This window comes from Brachyhypopomus gauderio, chromosome 2 (genome assembly GCF_052324685.1).
Source record: "Brachyhypopomus gauderio isolate BG-103 chromosome 2, BGAUD_0.2, whole genome shotgun sequence".
In the NCBI taxonomy this organism is placed as follows: domain Eukaryota; kingdom Metazoa; phylum Chordata; class Actinopteri; order Gymnotiformes; family Hypopomidae; genus Brachyhypopomus; species Brachyhypopomus gauderio.
The window spans coordinates 34,901,008-34,922,920 of record NC_135212.1 but is presented as its reverse complement, the minus strand read 5'-3'; the positions used below and the strand labels follow the sequence as shown (position 1 = coordinate 34,922,920).

Below are 21,913 nucleotides of genomic sequence, written 5' to 3'. Positions count from 1 at the left end.
TGTTCAGGTTTCATGCCGATTGGCAAATGGTAAGCCTGTCAAATGGGCAAAAATTTAATTGGCTGATGGCAGCCATGTTTTTTGAGTGATGACGTGACCACTAAGTGTCCTGATACCACATGGCCCCATATGGTAGTTGTAAAGTTTTGGCTTGATGCGGCCAATGGTTGATGATTGGGCAACCTTGGCCACCTTGACCTTTGACCTCATCTATGTGGTCTATAAGCCTATCAAGTTTCATAAAGATTAATTAAAGTATTGATGAGATATAGCTGTTGTAAATTAGGCCACGCCTCAGAGCTATTGATTGACATGTGACAGCTAGACTATATGCTAATGTTGCAATTTTTTGATAATTTTTGATAGAGATTCTTGTGAATAGTTTGGCACCAAGATTGTGGTGATCAGAAATGAGAAAAACCTAGGCCTAGTTCGCAAAAGTAGGTTTTGCATATTATGCAAATTAGCTTCAGCAACCGAGGATTGGTACGCCAAGGCCCCTCAAGTGGAGGAGTTCAAGTATCTCGGGTTCTTGTTCAGGTGTGAGGGAAGGATGGAACAAGAGACTGACAGGTGGGTCGGTGCTGCAGCTGCAGTAGTGCGTACGCTGTACCGGACCGTTGTGGTAAACAGAGAGCTGCGCCAAAAGGCAAAAATTTACTGGTCAATCTGCGTTCTGACTCTTACCTTTGGTCACGAGCTCTAGGTAGTGACCAAAAGAATGAGATCGCGAATACAAGCAGCTGAAATTAGTTTTCTCCGCAGGGTGTCCAGGCTCTCCCTTAGAGATAAGGTAGATAAGGTAATCTGGGAGGGGCTCAGAGTAGAGTCGCTGCTCCTCCACGTAGAGAGGAGCCAGTTGAGGTGGTTCGGGAATCTGGTCCAGATGCCTCCTGGGTGCCTCCCTAGGCAGGCGCTTCGGGCATGTCCAACTGGGAGGAGACCCCGGGGATGACCCAGGACATGCTGGAGAGATTATATCTCTCGGCTGTCCAGGGAATGCCTCGGTATCCCCCCAGAAGAGTTAGAAGTGGTGGCTGGGGAGAGGGAAACCTCGGCCTCTTTGCTTAGGCTACTGCCCCACGACCCATGCCCAGAAAAGCGATGAAAATGGATGGATGGATGGATGGATGGAAATTAGCAAAAAATCTAAGTGGGCGGAGCTTAATGGTTGTATATTAGCAGTCCTATTGCATTTAGCCAAGGAATGCATAAGAATTGGAATTTTGTATCTATGACTTACGGTGTGGGAGATTTTACCAAAAGGTAAAATGGTGTCCGATAGCGCCATCCAAAGGCCAGTGTTGGTCCCTGTACTTGAGACTGGTCCTTGAAGCACACTGCACCTTTTTGTCAAAATTTGTGTTTCTAGGCATTACGGTGTAGGCTGCACAATGCATTTTATGTAAAAAAAAAAATGGGAAAAGAGAAATATTCTAACAATTACAACAATCTAACAAATGCAATAAATATTGCATTGAATGTCTACCAAATATAACATAGTGGGTTGTTCTTCTTTGGACTGGGTTATATATGACTCAGCATTGGTGAACATAAACAGGTTATAAGGTTAATCTGTGATATCTATGCAGATGTTATGGGTCCTTTATTAATCATTTTGCAATTTGCCAGGATTTGAATATAATTTGAATGTTATTGTGTTCACATATACACCTTTTACTGGCATGCTGTAGTGTGGTGTTGTGTCTGGTCTGCCTTGCCATCCGAATTAAGCCAGTCACCCTTTCTATCTTTTAATGAAAGTATGAAGACCATGTAAAGATTCATGCTGCAAAAAATTCTGAGAACTCGGTCTGGTCAGTCTGGTAGCCCTAAAAGGCAATGTCAACAGATGAGAAGTAGGGAGTGAGGTCATTTCAGAGCATCGCTGGTTCATGGATGGATCTTGATTGTCTGCATTACTACAAGTGAGCAAACAAAAGAATCAAATTCCACTTTTAAAGCAAGATTAAAACTTGTGTATATAATTATGATTAACATTGAACACATAACCACTCCTCCTGTGCTCAATTCACACCCACATTTACTGACAGGCCTTCACTACAAGGCTGCCTATATAAACCACTGTAGATCAGACATCCAGACCTTCAGAGTGCTGGGAGGCACAAAGCCTACCATGCAGATCACTTCAAGTCTGGTGCCATTTGTATCAGTGCTGTGGATGACTGTGTTCAGCCCTGCAGGATATAAAGCAAACCCAGTCAGCTGCAGACTGTGGGCTGAGCCTCAAATGCCTGGGCTATCTATGAATGGAGATTTTATAATTGGAGGGATTTTCACTATTCATTACTACACAAACTCAGGACAGAATACCTACACCAAGCTGCCTCTACAGCCACAGTGCTCTGGGAGGTCTGTCTGGAAGGAGTGGACAGTTAACAGGAGTGCAGAGCATGTTATTACAATTACAGATAAATTATAATCAATTGATGTTTACCCCCTTTAAAACTTCACTGTCATAGCTAGTGAAACCTGATATGTTAACTTAAAGAAGGTCTGATTTTGTCTTAAGTTTTTTTTGTCCTTTTTCCGTCTTCAAACAGCATGGACTTCAGGCAGCTGCGCTTCGCTCGTGCTATGGAATTCACCATCCGCGAGATCAACAACAGAACTGATCTCCTACCAGGCATCGCTTTAGGATACCAGATATACGACTCATGCTCTGATGTGCAAATGGCTATCAAAGCTTCATTTCAGTTCGCAAATGGCTTGGAACCCATTTTTAATTATACAAACTCCTGTTCAAAATCAGCAGCTGCCACTGCTATAGTAGGAGATTCTAATTCCACACCATCAATTGGCATGGCCAGGATGCTTGGTCTGTTTGGAATTCCACAGGTGAATACTGGAGGCTACAGAACGATGACTAAAATTGCTGCTGTTTCTGAGAAAAAAGCAGCTTACATATTCTATTCAACGGGTAGTTTACCGCAAGCTCTTTATTAACACTAAGTAAATTCATTACATAAATAATTGAATGTCCTACCAAAACATGTACCTTAAAAAGAACGGAAGCACTGCTTGTCACTGTTTTTTCTTTGTTCCACTAAATGACAGGTGAGTCACTACGCAACCTGCGCGTGCCTGAGTGATAAACGTCAGTTTCCTAACTTCTTCAGGACAGTGCCTAGTGATCAGCACCAAGCAGCCGCACTGGCGAAAATGGTTAAGCATTTTGGATGGACATGGATTGGGGCAGTACGCAGCGACACAGACTATGGAAACTATGGAATGGCAGCGTTTCTAAATGCTGCGCAGAAGGAGGGGATCTGTGTGGAGTACTCTGAGGCCTATTACAGGACACAACCACGCAATAAATTGGAGAAAGTGGCTGATGTCATTCGTAAATCAACGGCCCGGGTAATAGTAGCGTTTCTTAACATAGGTGATATGAGATTTCTCTTGGAGGAATTGGCACGAAGACCACTGCGTCATCTTCAGTGGATTGGCAGCGAGTCATGGATCACACATCCAGAGTTTCTGCGGTTTAACATATGTGCTGGCGCAATAGGTTTTGGGATCCCCAGATCAGTTATCCCAGGACTTCGTGAATTTCTTCTAGACCTCTCTCCAGAACAAGTATCAAAATCGCCTCTGTTAACGGAATTCTGGGAGAGCTCGTTCAGCTGTAGCCTAAAAGGGCGAACAGGCATGCGGGAATGTGACGGCAGTGAGGACATCCGAGCGTTACAGAACCCATACACAGACACATCTCAGCTGCGCATTACTAACATGGTGTATAAAGCTATATATGCCATAGCGCATGCAATACAGAGTGTTATTTGTAATGACACACAATGCGACAAGACCGTCAAGTATGCACCTTGGGAGGTATCAAACTGTTTTGTTAATAACACAGCTCAATTAAAATTAAGAATCCTCTCTGATTATTAATTGTAAACATTATTCTGCTATTTTTGGTGATGTAAAAATTATGTGAATATATGTGTATGTATGTATACTGTATACACACACACATACACACAAGTGCCCTAAAGATCAAAGTTTATTATATTAATATTTTTTAAATTCATACATGTTTGATTTAACATATATTAGAGATTAATTTTATAACCCTAGTTCTATAAATGTTTTGTGTGTGGAGAGAAATTTGAAGTACCATGACTTTCTGTGCACCATTCCAGATACTCAACCAGCTCAAGAGAGTGAACTTCACTACAAAGAATGGTTACCAGGTCAACTTTGATTCCAACGGAGATCCTTTGGCTGTCTATGAGCTCATAAACTGGCAGAAATGTGGTGCTTTAGACTTTGTGACGGTGGGCTACTATGATGCATCTGAAAATAGAGGACAGGAGTTCAGAATGAGCAACGTGATTAGCTGGATGGGAGGACAGACAGAGGTACTGTATTACATCATTACTAAAATGTTACAGGAGGAGAAAACACCAAACTGCTGAATAAGATTTTTAAAGACTGGTGGTTGATGCATATTAAAATATTTGCATTCGTGTCATTCTCTAATGTCTTAGGTTCCAGTGTCTGTATGCAGTGAGAGATGTCCTCCAGGCACCAGGAAGGCTATACAGAAGGGAAGGCCTATCTGCTGCTATGACTGTATACCATGTGCAGAGGGAGAAATCAGTAACAACACAGGTTGTATATCACATAGTTCTGAAATGTTTTACTACCCTTGCTGTTTACCTTCTCAGTTTACACAAAAAGATGTATTAGTGCTCACTGGCATATAGCAGAATATATTATTTCACAGACACCCATTCTGCATTTATTATAAAAAATTATCACTGCACATTATAATATATCTGTTACCAAGGAAAGACAAAAATGTTGAAAACATTATATGTATTATAATGTATTTTTATTTTTAGCTGTAAAGTACTTTTAAAAAATGTTTTTTAAGAAAGAGTTTTAGCTGCTTTTTAGAAATTCAAACTCAGCACACTAATGGGTAGATCAAGGTCAACAGTGGTAAAGAAAATATTTCTAACTGATATAAAAAAACCCCCTTCTTGATTGCACTCAAAAGTGCTTTCATAGACAATTACAGTACCTTTACTGGAGGCAAAGGCATAGGTTTAGTAGTTTGTCTATGCTTCCATAATATGCTGTATGATGTAAGTTCTTTTATAGGTTTCCATACATGGATATCCCTACCTTTTGACTTTGCCTTTCTCATTTTAGAGTGAATTATAAAATTGTTTTGTTTTCCACATAGAAAATTTAACTGGGGCAAATAGGAGCTAATGCTATAGCAACAAACAGCCATATTATAGATTTGTCTGTTATAGGATACATTGTATTTACTGGTGAATCTCAAAGTTTCCTGATAGCCATCTGGTACTGTGTAATGTATCCTTATTACAGAGTTCAGTCTGTTAGAAGGTTCTGATTTTGGTTTTCTACTCTTTCAGACTCTTTGGATTGTCTGCGGTGCCCTCCTGAATTCTGGCCAAACACCAAACAAAATATCTGCCTCCCCAAACCTGTTGAGTACCTGTCATGGGATGACACTCTAGCCATCATTCTGACAGTGTTCTCCATCACTGGGGCCTTCATGGCAGTGTGTGTTACTGCTGTCTTCTACAAACACAGGACGTCTCCCATCGTCAGAGCCAACAACTCAGAGCTGAGTTTCCTGCTGCTCTTCTCTCTGACTCTGTGTTTCCTGTGTTCACTTACTTTTATTGGTCGGCCCTCTGAGTGGTCCTGTATGCTGCGCCACACAGCATTTGGGATCACCTTCGTCCTCTGCATCTCCTGTGTTCTGGGGAAAACCATAGTGGTGTTAATGGCCTTCAGGGCTACACTTCCAAGCAGTAATTTCATGAAATGGTTTGGGCCTCCACAGCAGAGACTCTGTGTTCTTGCCTTCACTCTAATACAGGTCATTATTTGTGTGTTTTGGTTAGCAATATCACCTCCTTTCCCCTTCAAAAATCTAAAGCACTATAAGGAAAGAATAATTCTAGAATGTGGTTTAGGTTCTGCTGTATGTTTCTGGGCTGTTCTGGGTTATATTGGACTACTGGCTCTTTTGTGTTTTATTTTGGCTTTTCTAGCACGGAAGCTGCCTGATAACTTTAATGAAGCCAAATTCATCACATTCAGCATGCTCATATTCTGTGCAGTTTGGATCACCTTTATTCCAGCTTATGTCAGCTCTCCTGGAAAATTCACTGTAGCTGTGGAGATATTTGCTATTCTGGCCTCAAGCTTTGGTTTGTTTATTTGTATTTTTGCTCCCAAGTTTTTTATAATTGTGTTTAGAGCAGATCAGAATACCAAAAAACACCTCATGGGTAAAGTTCCATCTAAAGCTCTTTAAACCATAAATAGCAACATTCCCCTTAATGTTTAGCATCATACAGAACACACTCCTATTTACTACCTTATTTCACCAAAAGTGAAATACTTTCCTGTTTGAATATTTTCACAGTATATTCACATATGTCCTTAGAAATGTATTGGCATCTACATGAACAGTTTTTAAAGAATAATCTGATATCTAATTATTCATATTATATGTACATTTGTATGATCACCTTATGACTTAAATACATGATCAAAATATTGACCTTTTGGTTTCAGAGTCTTTTATTGTTGTTTACAAAATAAATGTTAGTGCTTATTGATATATCATCTGAAAATAATTGGCAATTATACAGTATAATAAAAGCCAATTACTCTAGTTTTACATTCTCTACATTGCCTTCCTGTTAACGAGATTCCTTTAAAGCAAACTAGGATGTAAATCACTGAATGGAAAAGTCCCAGAACACCGCAGCGTTTAGCTTAAACGCCACATATGAGCAGAAATATCTCCTAATCAAACTCAGATGTTTGTTATATATTTTATTATTTTATCTTTAGCTTCTTAAGGTTTTGTATTTTATGTATTTATGCACTTACAGAATGTCTTTATGCTACATGCACATATAGAACAGTGGTCCAAAGTGGAGGCCAGGATAGTGAATATTGTTATTATATAATCTTAATATAGAACCCCAAGACACTCCGTTACAGCTGTTTCAGGCAATTATGCTGGTGCATGATGAAGCCTCGTCCATTATATTTTGAGGCATTTGGCTATGGAGTAACTGGAATTTATCTTACTGTAGAAAGTGTCCTGCTTGTCTGCAGTTACATCACTAATAAAACCAAGAGCAGCAGGACAAATGTCATGTTTACACCTTAATTCCTTTTTCCCCCTACACAATTTCATCTGTGCATAACCCGCAGTGTGGTCTTCGGGTTATTTGCTATTGCTGAGTTTGTTTCTTACATCTGGCAATGTACCTTATGCAAAACATTTTGGGTACATCTCTGGTTAAGGTACTATGTTAAAACTGCAGGTTCAAACAGCACATTTAGAAACGTGTGGAATGTTGTGCTTAAGCACAACATGATATTCACATTTAATAAAATTTTTGGTCAAATCAATACAATTAGTCATAGAATAAGTGTAACATATTCCTTAATATAACCATAGTATTAAATACAATATAATATCTTATTTCCACAGTGATACCATCAGTAGTTTTATAAGTGATATAAATTAAAATTAGCATATGTGAGTGTGAGTGTCTTTTCAGTATTTATTGTGCATATGTGTGTGGTGTTTCTGTGTTGATCGTGCATATGTGAGTGTTGTTTCTGTGTTTGTGTACATATGAGTGTTGTATTAATTAGAAATGATTAGAAATTAGGAATTATCTTGATCATTAATTAATGTGTTTTAGATAAGGAAACAAAATACATGAATAACACTTTTTAACACAAAACTTACAGTAAGGGTATAATTATGAGCAAGACTGAACACATAACCACACCTCATGCACCCAGGTCACACCCACATTTACTGACAGGCCTTCACTACAAGGCTGCTATATAAACCACTTTAGATCAAACATCCAGACCTTCAGAGTGCTGGGAGGCACCAAGCCCACCATGAAGATCATTTCAAGTCTGGTGCCATTTGTATCAGTGCTGTGGATGACTGTGTTCAGCCCTGCAAGATGTAAAGCAAACCCAGTCAGCTGCAGACTGTGGGCTGAGTCTCAGATGCCTGGGCTTTCTACGAATGGAGATTTTATAATTGGAGGAATTTTTACTATTCATTATGACACAAATTCAGGAGAGAACACCTACACCAGGCTGCCGCCACAGCTACAGTGCTCTGGGAGGTCTGTGTGAGTGGAGTGGGCAGTACAGACAACAGAACATTATGTTAGAATTAGAATTACACAAAAATGAGAACTTGTGTCAAATAATTTTACAACTTTTCTGTAGTTGTATGATATTTCTTGTAAAACGAATGTTTAAAAGCACACCAGTTACTAAGACTTTGTCAGAAATTGAATCATTTCCACTTGTATTCCTCTCCCACTAGCATGGACTACAGGGAGCTGCGATTTGCACGTGCCATGGAGTTCACCGTCCGCGAGATCAACAACAGAACCGACCTACTGCCGGGCATCACATTAGGCTACCAGATATACGACTCGTGCTCTGCCGTGCAGATGGCAATCAAAGTTGCATTTCAGTTTGTCAACGGCGTGGAACGCCTTTTCAGTTACACTAATTCCTGCTCAAAATCCACTGTTGCCGCTGTACCTGCTATCGTGGGAGATTCCGCTTCCACGCCGTCAATTAGCATGGCCAGAACGCTCGGACTTTTTGGAATTCCACAGGTATATATTCTCAAAAATGTTGGTTTCGTTTAATGATAAATACATAGCTTGATTAATGATCCATCCAGAACACGTAAAAGGTAAGCTATTGCAAATGTGTAATATAATAACTTAAATATATAAACTAAATGTAACAAGTACAAATCTAGCAAAAAAGTGAATCGTAGTACTTAAATAACTTTTTCCTTTCCTCCACTGGCTAAATGACAGGTGAGTCACTACGCAACCTGTGCGTGTCTGAGCGATAAGCGTGAGTTTCCCGCCTTCTTCAGGACGGTTCCAAGTGACGAACACCAAGCGGCTGCACTGGCGAGACTCGTGAAGTATTTCGGCTGGACATGGATTGGGACAGTGCGCAGCGACACGGACTATGGAAATTACGGAATGGCAGCTTTTCTAAAGGCTGCGCAGGAGGAGGGGATCTGTGTGGAGTACTCCGAGGTTTATTACAGGACACAACCGCGCAGTAAACTGGAGAGAGTGGCAGACGTCATACGCAGATCCACTGCCCGGGTAATAGTAGCGTTTCTTAACATAGGCGAAATGAGGTTTCTTTTGGAGGAACTGACACGAAAACAATTGCCTCCGCTTCAGTGGATTGCCAGCGAAGCGTGGATCACGCATCCAGAGTTTCTGCGGTTTAACATATGCGCTGGGGCCATAGGTTTTAGTGTCCCTCGATCAATCATCCCAGGGCTTAAAGAGTTTCTTTTAGACATCTCTCCATCGCAAGCTGTGAAATCGCCCCTATTAACGGAATTTTGGGAGAGCTCGTTTGGCTGTAGCCTAAAAGGGCGGACAGGCGTGCGGAAATGTGACGGCAGTGAGGATATCCGCGCGCTACAGAACCCATACACAGACACATCACAGTTGCGCATCAGTAATATGGTGTATAAAGCTACATACGCCGTAGCGCATGCAATTCATGGGGTCATTTGTAATGAGACGACATGCGACAAAACCATTAAGTTCGCACAGTGGCAGGTATTAAAAAAACCTTTAATGCCTTTAAAAATAATAATAAAAATTATTATATATATATATATATATATATATATATATATATATATATATATATATATATGTGTGTGTGTGTGTGTGTGTGTGTGTGTGTGTGTGTGTGTGTGTGTGTGTGTGTGTGTGTAAATTAGCTCTATAAACAGTTGGTGAATTGTATTGTTTTAGAGAGGAATTACCATATTGTCATGACTTTTTATGATGTTGTGTTTATCAAACAGATACTCGACCAGCTCAAGAGAGTGAACTTCACTACAAAGAATGGCTACCAAGTCAACTTTGATTCTAACGGAGATCCTGGAGCTCTCTATGAGCTAATAAACTGGCAATTTAAGAAAGGTGGTGCTTTAGACTTTGTTCCAGTGGGGTACTATGACTCCTCCAAACCGAGAGGACAGGAGTTCATAATGAGCAGTGCTATCAGCTGGATGGGAGGACAAACTGAGGTACTGTATATCACACCCTGGGTGGGAGGGCAGACTGAGGTACTGTACAACATGGCCTTTAAATTTTTCACTATGCAAAGTTTCTTAACCTTATACTGCAGATTCGCACGCCTGGTGGCCATTTTTAACATTTTTGACATAGTTCACATTAAAACTAGATATCTCAAGTTGTACATATAGGAAAATTATCATTCATGGCTCAAACTGAAGTAGGCAGTTGGGGGAACATATTAATACACTTCAATATCATATTCACATAATTTGGTTTATTTTAGAGCCTCTATTGCAGATGCTAATATGCCAGGAATGTCACAAATGCTGACTTGAACTTGAACATGACTGGAATGTATATTCACATAGTTATTCAAATGTGGTATCAGAAATTACAATAAATTTCGCTAGGGTCTTTTCTAACAACACAGAAAAAATGGAGCAAATCCATGCAAGCATTGAAAAGTTATTCAGCTTTATCCAAGGTATGTCAAGTGCACCACACCCATGTCTAAATATGCCACACCCGACACACACCATTAGCCAACTAAGCTAACATGCCAACAAATTCCTTACACGAAACCGAGGAGCTACGACAAACAACAATGCTGCACATATTACAGCAAGACCAGAAAATTCCAATGACTAAATTTCATGTCCAAATATGAACGTTATGATATCATATTTATGTCCAATATAGTCCGACAGCATAAGCTAGGTTACCGTAGCCAACTCCGGTAGCATCCGACACGATACAGAGTGCTGCAGCACTCAAACGCTCTAAAACTGTTTATAATCTAACGCTTAGTTAATGTTTAGTATTAGAATATATATTTTGTACAATATCGCTTATGAAAAATTATCCATTGTTACTCACAGTACGTAGAATCGCGTCGTAGCCGGTGTACCGTCTCACTTCCGGGTTGGCGAAAATTCCGAAAATTGCTCATATATTCCACACAAAGTAATCCGTTTATGTTCAAAAGTATCCACAATCCGCATAAAAACGAACAAAATAATCCATGGCTGCTTCAGTTTCGCCGAACAGTGTGTTCTGGGGAGCTTAGCTTAGGTTAGCAAAGGGTTAGCTTATGTTGCTATGCTAGCGGCCGAAATTGGAAATGAAGCGCCAGTTTCCGAGGGCTCAATTTAAAAATATACTTGACCAATCATGTCATATGAGGGCTGGTTAGCTTCGGAAGGATGTACACTATTGGTTAGAACAGCTTTCAATCACTTCTGAGGCGCCAGCTTGTCTCTGTGGGCTTATTGGTTCACCCTCCCCCCCTCCCCTTCGCACCTCGCCGTGGGAGAGGTTGTAAAACCTGTCATTCAAAGTCACTACCCCACTTTAGACCAATAAAAACCACTCAAATCAAAGCAGAACCGCTGCAGCTTTGTAATGAGGGGTCAAATCAGCGTTAAGAATGCTTCTGTGACGCTTAGGGGGCAGATTTGTCGGAGTGTCTCATTCAGGAAGCGGATTTTGGAAAATTTTGCAGTGAGGTGAGCAAGCTTTTTAAGGTACTTAACCACAACGGATCTACGCTGTTAAGGTCTTAAATTAAAGCCTTATTAGTAAACGATTTTTAGGTGACAAAACATTAAGACATTTCACAACATAAATATGTTTTGTAAACGGATATGTCGGGAGACCCCCTCGCGGGGTGCACTTTTGTGGTCAACTTCAAAGCCGGATATCTCGCGATCGGCTGCACGTAGACGGCTGAAACTCGGTAGGCATGTAGATGGGATAGGAAATTTTGATTTTGAAATTTGAAATTTCCGATTTGTTCGGAGATTCATTAATGTTTAATATGTTTTATATCGCCGTAAAGGAGCTGGGCCCGCCGGCGGGCCCACTAGGGGGCGCTTCTGCATTAAACACAGTCAGGAGAACAACACATTACATTTACATTTACATTTACGGCATTTAGCAGACGCTCTTATCCAGAGCGACTTACAAAGTGCTTTGCTTCTGATAACCGATTCACAGATCACTGAACACCTCATGCTTTAGTGTTTTCCTTTTTCCAGTTTGATAAATAGTGACTTCAGATATTCATGGTTGATACATGCCAGGAAGGATTTCTCTCATTTCTTTCTTAGGTGCTATCAGGATAAAGGGCTTTAAGCAGGATATATTATCTTTTATAGTGGCCCATAGCAGTGGTTTTCCAATGGAATGGTTAATTCAATCTATGTCACAGGTGATGGAATCTGTGTGCAGTGAGAGCTGTCCTCCAGGCTTCAGGAAGGCTGTACAGAAGGGAAGGCCTGTCTGCTGCTATGACTGCATACCATGTGCAGAGGGAGAGATTAGTAATATGACAGGTTGCCTATCACTGTACAGTGTATTTTTCTCCTTTGGCATTCTATAAAATTAAGATATTTATTGATGGTTATTGCATGATAGAACACAGCCCAATTTTGTTTTAATATTTTCGATCAGCAGTCCACACATGGACGTAATTTTGATGTCAAAAGTGGAGGGGACATAGATTCGTCGCTATTTAAATATTTGGTTTTAACCGTAAAAACTGGGGGGGACCAAAGCCGGCTTTTGAAAAAGTGGGGGGGACATGTTCCCCCCGTCCCCCCCCAAAATTACGTCCGTGAGTCCACACTAATTTGTTACTGATGTCAACAAATTACCCGAAACAAGAACTTTAACACAGTTAATAGCTCAAATGACTTTCAGTTAAATTTTATATATGTTTAGTTTTTTTATGATAGGCATTGCAACAAATGAACTATAAAGAGGTATTTTTGGAATGAGCAAATTGAACGTAACATTGGTCAAGAAGAAATTATTTTAAGACTTCCTCAAGTGGATAATGAAACCTAAAGCAATTTGCAGGAGGGAGCCATGATGTAGTTTTATGACACCCCCTGCTTCAGAAATGCTCTCTACGGTGTCAGACTTAATCATGGGTGTTAGTTCTGTTATACTACGTTTCTTACCTCCCTTTTACTCTTTTAGATTCTCTAGACTGTTTTCACTGCCCTCCCGAGTTCTGGCCCAACACCAAACAAGACAGCTGCCTCCCCAAACCTGTTGAGTTCCTGTCCTGGGATGACACATTGGGCATTACCCTCACAGTGTTCTCTGTGGCTGGAACCTTTGTGGCTATATGTGTAGCTTCCATCTTCTACAGACACAGGACGTCTCCCATCGTCAGAGCCAACAACTCAGAGCTGAGTTTCCTGTTGCTCTTCTCTCTGACTCTGTGTTTCCTGTGTTCACTTACTTTCATTGGTCGGCCCTCTGAGTGGTCATGTATGCTGCGCCACACAGTGTTTGGGATCACCTTCGTCCTCTGCATCTCCTGTGTTCTGGGGAAAACAATAGTGGTGTTAATGGCCTTCAGGGCTACGCTTCCAGGCAGTAATGTCATGAAATGGTTTGGGCCTCCACAACAGAGACTCAGTGTTCTTGCCTTCACTCTCATACAGGTCATTATCTGTCTACTTTGGTTAAAATTATCCCCTCCTTTTCCCTTCAAAAATCTAAAGCACTACAAGGAAAGGATCATCTTGGAATGTGGTTTAGGTTCTGCTATAGGATTCTGGGCTGTTTTGGGTTATATAGGACTACTGGCACTTTTATGCTTTGCACTGGCTTTTCTAGCACGGAAGCTGCCTGATAACTTTAATGAAGCCAAATTCATCACATTCAGCATGCTCATATTCTGTGCAGTTTGGATCACTTTTATTCCAGCTTATGTCAGCTCTCCTGGAAAATTCACTGTAGCCGTGGAGATATTTGCTATTCTGGCCTCAAGCTTTGGTTTGATTATTTGTATTTTTGCTCCCAAGTGTTTTATAATTGTATTTAGACCAGAGAAGAATACCAAGAAACACCTTATGGGTAAAGTTCCCTCTAAAGCTCTTTAGAATGTAAAATAATGTAAAATGAAAGGTTCAGCACATTATAAAAACATTGCAGGTCATCATTAGGTTTATTTATTAGCTCCTCAAATAAACCTTTAGATTGAATTACCTTTTATGTTTATATGTGAGAAAAACATTTCACATGTTCTTTCACAAAAAGAACATTAGTGAAAAATAAATTGTACTTACATAAGTATATATCTTTCTAAAACTGAAAATATTTGATGTCTTAATATTATATACTCATGCAGTATGTCTATTAACATAGTGATGTGCATCTTTTTATGAAATTTAAATGTGTGTTTTTGTTGTTACCTAGTGTTTAATATTTTAATATGTGTAAAGTTCATGTGAACATGTTCACTATAAAAATTCTGGACCTGGTTGCTGCCTTTCGCTGATGGTCAAATGCTAGTATGATTAAAGTCCATTTATTTAAAGTCTACTTTAATTATTAAACACATCTGAACTTGTTCAAATGGGTCAGTAATTAAATAATTTTAAATAAACTTGTTATCTTGCCAAATTTTCAACATAAATGTGTTTTAAAGGGAAAATGGACTGAAAGATGAGTAGGATTAAAATAAAAAGAGTCATCTATATAATTGTGCATTTAAGTTCTGTCATACACAGACTATACATAGAAATACAGCTTTCTACAAAGACAGCAGGATGAAAGCAGTGTTGTATAAAGTATTCGAGACCCATACTTGAGTAAAAGTACAAGTACTCTATCAAAACATTTACTTGAGTAGAAGTTGAAGTGTTCTTTAAAAACTTTACTTAAGTAGAAGTACAGAAGTATTCAGCATTTTTTGTACTTGAGTATTGCAAGTAGTTTAGTCTAAAATTTATTACTCAAGTACTGAAAGTAAAAAGTACAAGTATTGTGTTTTGAATTAATTAAAGAAAGTCATCAAAGTTTGATTATCAATTGTTTTTATATATCACTTACAAATCAAAGATGTCAAAGATCACAAATACAAGTGTTCTGTATGTACTTAAAAAACTGGGGTTAACACTTCGTACACAAAAAACAGATAACCTATGTCCCGCTACGTTGTAGGTTTGACGCAAAAGTACAAATTCGCCATAATTTAGCTGAGAAAACGAGGTTTATTTTGGACGTAAAATCCGTCCGTCGGATTCTAAGGGTGAGCTTACTGCCCTGCGTTTACCCCCAATAAATGCCCTTACCCTATAAAAACACTACACTATAAAATGGGCACATGATTAGTCAGCACGTCGCCTTTATTGCCAGCTAATGTTAAGTGAATTCTGCAGCACGCCATGAACATAATTAGGTTAGTTAGCTAAGATATCTAACCTAACTAGTGTTTACTGTGCTCTTCTGCTGTTACCAAACACGGTACTATCTCTTTTAATGAGATAAAAAGCGAATTATTTGGAATAATTTCGAATATATGTGTATAAATATGTAAATGAAGCTGAAGGTGCTGGAAAATACTGAAAATGGACCTTCAAAGTGCCGTACAAGTGCATGAATTCCACCTTGTAACTTCACACGCACAAAAATCGAGAGGTGCACAACCTCGCGACGCGACTGCGCGCGTGGTTAACGTGCATGGGCGGAGCCACCGCGATTGCGTCATTCTTGCCGCAGTAACAGCGTGTCAAGTGAACCTAGATTACGAAGCTCAAGTGTTCAGTGAAGGCAGCAGCAGAGTTAACGAGACGCGACCGGAGCATGCGCAGTTTTCATAAGACAGCCTGATCGCTTGACCCGATGACAGCGCCAGCTAACATGTATATAATTGTAACGAGTAACTATACAGCACGTAAAAAATATATCGGAGTAAAAGTATTAAACTGATGGAAAATATGTAGTGAAGTAAAAGTGGAAGTAGGAGAAAAAAATAATACTCCAGTAAAGTACAGATACAGCATTTTAGTACTTAAGTACAGTAGCGAAGTAGTTCTACTTCGTTACTATACAACTCTGGATGAAAGAAGCTTTGTGTTTTTGGTCAACAGTCTGGCTTTTATGCCAAGTGCAAATTATCTAACTTGAAAATTCCAAAGGTATCTAAGGCCATACCCATCCCTACTGGCATTGTTACTGCTTGTTCAGAACCACAGTTCCATATGCATTTGACCTATATAGGTACAGATTCCTTAACACCTATCTCTACCTTATATGGATTTGACCAGTGCAAATTTAAGGTGATATCATTTCGCAAAATGGCATTAGGACAGATCCACAAAAGTGCCTACAGTCAAGATAAACTGAGATGCAAAGGCTTTTGGGATTAGCCTTGTATTATAGGAAATTTGTTCATGATTTTCATACTATTGCCAGGCCTCTTCATAAGCTTACTGAAAAGGGGGCCAAGATGGTACAGAGCACCCAGTCTCAAGAGGCCTTTGATGAACTAAATAAATGACTATGACTATATTCGCTTTTTCAGATTCAGAAAAGCCATTCCTATTTCATATGGATGCCAGTGTTGTGGACGTTGGAGGAGTCTTACTGCAACTAGTGGATGGCAAAGAACAAGTGGTATCCTATGCAACTTGTGCCTTGAAAAGGCGTACAGGAACTACGCTACTACCAAGAAAGCTATTGGCAGTGGTCACATTTTTATAGCAGTTCTGGCATTATCTTTTAGGAAGATGGTTTATACTCAGGACTAACCATAGCTCACTGAGATGGCTTCATAGGTTTGAATAGTCTGAAGGCCATCTTACATGGCGGTTTGAACAATTAGCTTCTATTGATTGCATAATTAATCTGCCCTGGGATTGCTTACGTCCTGTCAGATGCCCCAAAGACTGAGGGCTGTGAAAATGATGAGGATGGCTCAATAAAGTTGCAATGGAGTCTGGAACGGGAAATACAGCTCAGACTAGGTGGAAAAGCACGGTCTAACATCTCCTGAGGAAGTGAACAAGACCCACAGTTAAGAGGGTACTGGAACATGTGAAGTACCCTTTGTGTGAAGGGGCAAAGGGGGTGTTGATGTATGTGAGCAAGTGGTTGTTCCTAGAGAAATAGTAGTAGTGACATAATTCATAGACAGGTGGTCATGTGGAAATGTCAAAGTTAAAAAGTCAGAACTCAGTTTTATTGATGGGTTGGGGTGATGGACCGGTGTACAAAATATGAATTCTGTGCAATTTATAAAATTACCGTTGCCGAACCATGGGTGGTATGATGCCCACCACAAGCAGGCTACCCATTTGAACAGTAGTTTCATTGACATAGTAGGACCTTCACCTCTAAGGGAAATGGCAATGGTTGTAGCAGTTTATTCTTAGGTGAATTTCTCCCTATTGTATCCTTACTGAGCAAAGTGTAGCACACTAGAATGGAGACCCTTCTGGCGGGAGTCAAATGCTGATGAGGTGGAGAGAGGGAGTAAAGGAAAAAGGAAAACCAAACCAAGAGAGATTAAATGAACTGTGGTTGTACCAGGGAAGGATGTAGCAGTACCAGGGAGTAGGGAAATGGTGTGAGAACAACTGAAACATGGAATGTGAGGTGAGTGCTTGGTGGAGAAGTGAAGAGGGCAGGTAGCTCACCAAACCTGATGGGATGGGTTTACAGGTGGGTCACCCAACAAGATGTGATATGCTTACAGGTGGGCCCTCTTTGCCAGGGGTTTCAATAGCGTTATGGATTCTTTAATTTAATCTGGCCCCACACATGCTAAAGGACACACTCTGGACCTTGTGTATACCCTGGGTGTAAATGTGGATTTTATTTATTCCAAAGACATTTTTATTTCTGATCATCACTGTATTCTTTTTAATTTGTCTTATTATGTCACTGGATCCTCTGTTCGCCAGGTAGTTACTTCGTGCCTTTTAAATTCCTGTACTGCATGAAAGTTTTCTGATAGGTTTATTTTAACTTTGGCTCCCAGTAATGATGTTAATAAGTTAACACTTTTTAATGAACACTGTCATTCCATTTTAAAAGAGGTTTGTCCCATTAAAACTAGATTAGCTCCTGCTGCTAAACCTTCACCCTGGATTAATGACAGTATCCGCTGTTTAAAGCGTGACTGTTGCAAATTTGAGCGCCTTTGGAAGAAAACTCGTTTACACGTTCATTTGTTTCATTTAAAGGATCTTTTAGTTTTTTTTTAATAATGCAGTCAAAGATGCAAGGGTGGTTTACTTCTCAAACCTGGTCGTAAAGAGTAGAGGGAACCCTAAAGTGTTATTTAACACAATTACTAATATTCTTACTCCTGCTCCACCCTATGTTCCAATCTCTTCAAATGAGTACTGTAATAATTTTCTTTCATTCCTGGTAGATAAGATCAGTAATTCAACTTCAACTTTATTTATAGAGCACTTTAAAACAACCATAGCTGACACAAAGTGCTGAACAATGCATAAAAACGGCAATCACACCAATATAAAAATGAGTAAAAGATATATATATCTATTATAGAAAAGAAAATTATAAAATTATAAAACAAACAGATAAGTACAATAGGTACAGTAGATAAATAAATATTGGATAGAATTAAAGAAATTAAGATAAATAAATATTAAAACAAAACACGAGGAGCAGAAGCTCACGTATTTTCGAATGCCACTGAATAAAAATACGTCTTCAATCTGGTTTTAAAAGTGGACAGTGAAGAGATCTAATATAAGATCTAATATTACCCCATCAGGTTCCTCATGGAGTGTACCTGCTCCAACTCGGCCTGTTATGGAAAGTTTTTCTCCTATTTCTTTAAGTGAACTAGAACAATTAGTGGATTCAATGAATACTTCTTCTTGCCCTCTGGACATTCTACCTACCACTTTGTTCAAAAATGTATTTCAACACATTAGCCCTTGTGTGCTGTCATTAATTAATACCTCATTGGTTTCTGGTCAAGTACCTGCCTATTGTAAGTACGCTGTCATTTACCCACTTTTAAAGAAACCCAAGCTTGACCCATCTATTTTTAATAGCTATGGACCAATCTCAAAAATACCCTTTCTATCCACAATCCTAGAAAAGGTTGTATCTAAGCAGCTGATATAATTTATGGTCAGACACAACATCATTGACAAGTATCAGTCAGGGTTTCGTAGATTCCATTCTACAGAAACAGCGCTTGTTAGAGTCTCCAGTGACATCTTGTCACATAGTGATGCAGGAGAATGTTCTGTTCTGGTGTTGCTAATCTTACCATTTTTTTCGGTAACGAGTAATATAACACGCTACTATTTCCAGTCCAGTAATCAGATTAAAGTTACTTATCCACGTAACTGTGCGTTACTATTTTTATTTTGCCTAGTAAAAATATATATTTTAGCTTTCTTCTTGGCTCAGTTCTACTTTTGCGTCTGACCGAAGCACTCGACTCGGCACGCTGTGCACAACCCTGTGAGAGCGCGAGCACATTTTACAAATCATTTTTTGCAGTGTCCTCCTGAAACAATATGTGGTAGTATAAAGAAACACCCCTCAAAATCAGGGGAAGGAACATTTACCTGACGAATTTTAATGTTGCATTGTGTTCCACGTTTGAAAAGTGCTGGAATTTTGACTAACGTAGCCTACTTAAAAATGCTTGAAATTGTAATAGTATTTAGTTTCACAACAAGTAGCTGTCTGACTGAACAGTTCGCTTGTATTACGTTAACAAATAAATTTACAAATAATACCACGCAGCTACACAAACGTAATGTCAGGAGATACTGTAGCGACTACTACTCCTCACGGCGAATTCCCTAACGGACAGACACTTGGCCACTCAAGGTCTCTTAGCCCTGCGCACGCTAGGGGTGCGTTTCAGTTTCTGCCTTGGTTACCGAACCTGCTTCAATACATTGTTACTGTTAAAAATGCACTTCCAATAAAGTGAGTATTGGAAAAATTAATTTTGCTCCTGAATGTAACTACTAAAGTAACTTGTAATCTAATGTAGTTACTCTTAAAATCAAGTAATCAGTAACGTAACTAAGTTACTTTTAAAAGGAGTAATCAGTAATCGGATTACTTTTTCAAGGTAACTATGCCATCACTGGCTAGATCTCACCTCTGCCTTTGATACCGTTGACCATCAAATACTACTTGATAGATTGAGATATTGGTGGGTTTATCTGGTTCTGCTTTAGAGTGGTTCACTTCTTATTTATCTGGACGTTCCTTTTGTGTGGCCTCCTCTAGGTTTAGGTCTGCCACAGCCTCCATTGTTTGTGGTGTGCCTCAGGGTTCTGTCCTAGGGCCTTTGTTATGTTTGTTATATTTGCTTCCTTTGCAGCATATCCTGAGTTCTTTTGATGGCATTTTGTATCATTGTTATGCCAATGATATTCAGCTGTATATTTCTTTTAAGCCAGAAGATTTCTCTAAGATACAGTTGCTGATTAGTTGTTTAGCTTCTTTCAAAAGTTGGATAACGGATAATTTTCTACAGCTAAATGAGAAAAAGTCAGAAGTCCTTGTCTGTGCCCCTGACAGATTTATACCCAAGATAATGGAAGCTCTTGGTCCCCTTGGCAAATTGGCTAATCCCGCTATTAGGAACCTTGGAGTAACTTTTGATTCGGCATTTTCCTTAGATACCCACATCAAATCTCTGGTTCACTCCTGTTTTTATCAGTTACGGAACCTGGCTAAACTAAGTTCCATTGTGTCACGTTCTGAGCTCGAAATTGCTATTCATGCTTTCATCTCCTCTTGGTTGGATTATTGTAATTTTTTATATACAGGTATTAGTAATAACTCCCTAGAGCGTCTCCAGGTTGTTCAGAATGCTGCTGCAAGGCTTCTAACTAAATCATCATAATACTGTCATGTTACACCTTTACTTGCACAACTGCACTGGCTCCCCATTAAATTAAGAATACAATACAATATTTTGGTCCTGACCAGGGGTGGAAAGTAACTAATTACATTTACTCACATTACTGTAATTGAGTACTTTTTATGAGTAATTTGTAATTTTTGAAATATGTCATTTTTACTTTTACTTGAGTACATTTTGACCCAAGTAGTTTTACTTCACTACATTTGAACGCCCTCACATTACTGAGTAAAAAATATTGATGGTGAAAAATTAAATGTGGGCAGAAATTTAAACTTCTGAGTCCCAGAACTGAAGGACAATTGGATGGCCTTGCCTTGCCCGCGCCCTTTCAATTGTGTCATAATCAGGTCATAATCTGGTGCACTTTTTTTCCAAAAGGATGAGATTGTTATATCTATCTATCAGGATCTGTGGGATCCTGTGGACATTTTATTGTGAAAAGTGGAATCCTGTGGGCACTGTATATTGAATAGTTGGATCCTGTGAGCGTTTAAAATAGTGGAATCCTGTGCGCATTTTGTTTTATTTTGAGTTGTGGCAACCTGTGGGCATTTTATTGTGAATAGTGGGATCCGGTGGGCACTGTATTTTGAATAGTTGGATCCTGTGAGCACTTACTTTTAAATTGTGGGATCCTATGAGCATTTTAAAATTTTTGATGTGGGATCCTGTGGGCATTTTATTGTGAGTAGTGGAATCCTGTTGCATTTTAGTTTGATTTGTGGCATCTCGTGGGCACTTAATTTTGGGTGCATTTTGTTTTTTGAATAATTTGTAATTTCCATTGGACAATAGGACTGAAAATTGTTTGCATTTTATGGTACAGGTTGTGACGTTCGGTGCGGCGTGAAGGACGAGACAGAAGTCCGACTTGACATTTGACGTCACGTTTTATTTCACACATATACTGCGCTCGAAGCGCACGAAGAAACATACAACACTCACGGAAACGTGTGGGCTCAGACAACGACAAGCACAGGACACTGCGCGAATGCACATTAAGTAGACAAACCACATAAGCCCCACGTGATTATGAGACTAGCCACAGGTTAGACGGATTATCACAAGACATAACCACACCCACGGA

General features: G+C 39.5%; 2 protein-coding genes across 2 annotated transcripts; both read left to right on the top strand.

Moving 5' to 3' along the window:
• The first annotated feature begins 2,137 nt into the window (after positions 1 to 2,137).
• LOC143508869 (extracellular calcium-sensing receptor-like) lies at positions 2,138 to 6,328 on the top strand. The gene is made up of 6 exons (XM_076997471.1): positions 2,138 to 2,373; positions 2,565 to 2,859; positions 3,079 to 3,852; positions 4,167 to 4,385; positions 4,515 to 4,638; positions 5,415 to 6,328. Exons 1-6 carry the CDS (start codon positions 2,138 to 2,140, stop codon positions 6,326 to 6,328), a joined length of 2,562 nt encoding a protein of 853 aa, XP_076853586.1.
• Positions 6,329 to 8,393: 2,065 nt separating this feature from the next.
• LOC143501280 (extracellular calcium-sensing receptor-like) lies at positions 8,394 to 14,529 on the top strand. The gene is made up of 5 exons (XM_076994916.1): positions 8,394 to 8,693; positions 8,904 to 9,677; positions 9,932 to 10,156; positions 12,358 to 12,481; positions 13,131 to 14,529. Exons 1-5 carry the CDS (start codon positions 8,394 to 8,396, stop codon positions 14,042 to 14,044), a joined length of 2,337 nt encoding a protein of 778 aa, XP_076851031.1. The 3' UTR covers positions 14,045 to 14,529.
• Positions 14,530 to 21,913: the final 7,384 nt, after the last annotated feature.

Coding starts and splice junctions, on each gene's coding strand:
- LOC143508869 (XM_076997471.1), top strand. CDS start 2,138: ATGCAGATCACTTCAAGTCTGGTGCCATTTGTATCAGTGCTGTGGATG. Junction 2,374..2,564: donor CAGCCACAGTGCTCTGGGAG/GTCTGTCTGGAA, acceptor GTCTTCAAACAG/CATGGACTTCAGGCAGCTGC. Junction 4,386..4,514: donor GGATGGGAGGACAGACAGAG/GTACTGTATTAC, acceptor CTAATGTCTTAG/GTTCCAGTGTCTGTATGCAG.
- LOC143501280 (XM_076994916.1), top strand. CDS start 8,394: ATGGACTACAGGGAGCTGCGATTTGCACGTGCCATGGAGTTCACCGTC. Junction 8,694..8,903: donor GACTTTTTGGAATTCCACAG/GTATATATTCTC, acceptor GCTAAATGACAG/GTGAGTCACTACGCAACCTG. Junction 12,482..13,130: donor AGAGATTAGTAATATGACAG/GTTGCCTATCAC, acceptor TTACTCTTTTAG/ATTCTCTAGACTGTTTTCAC.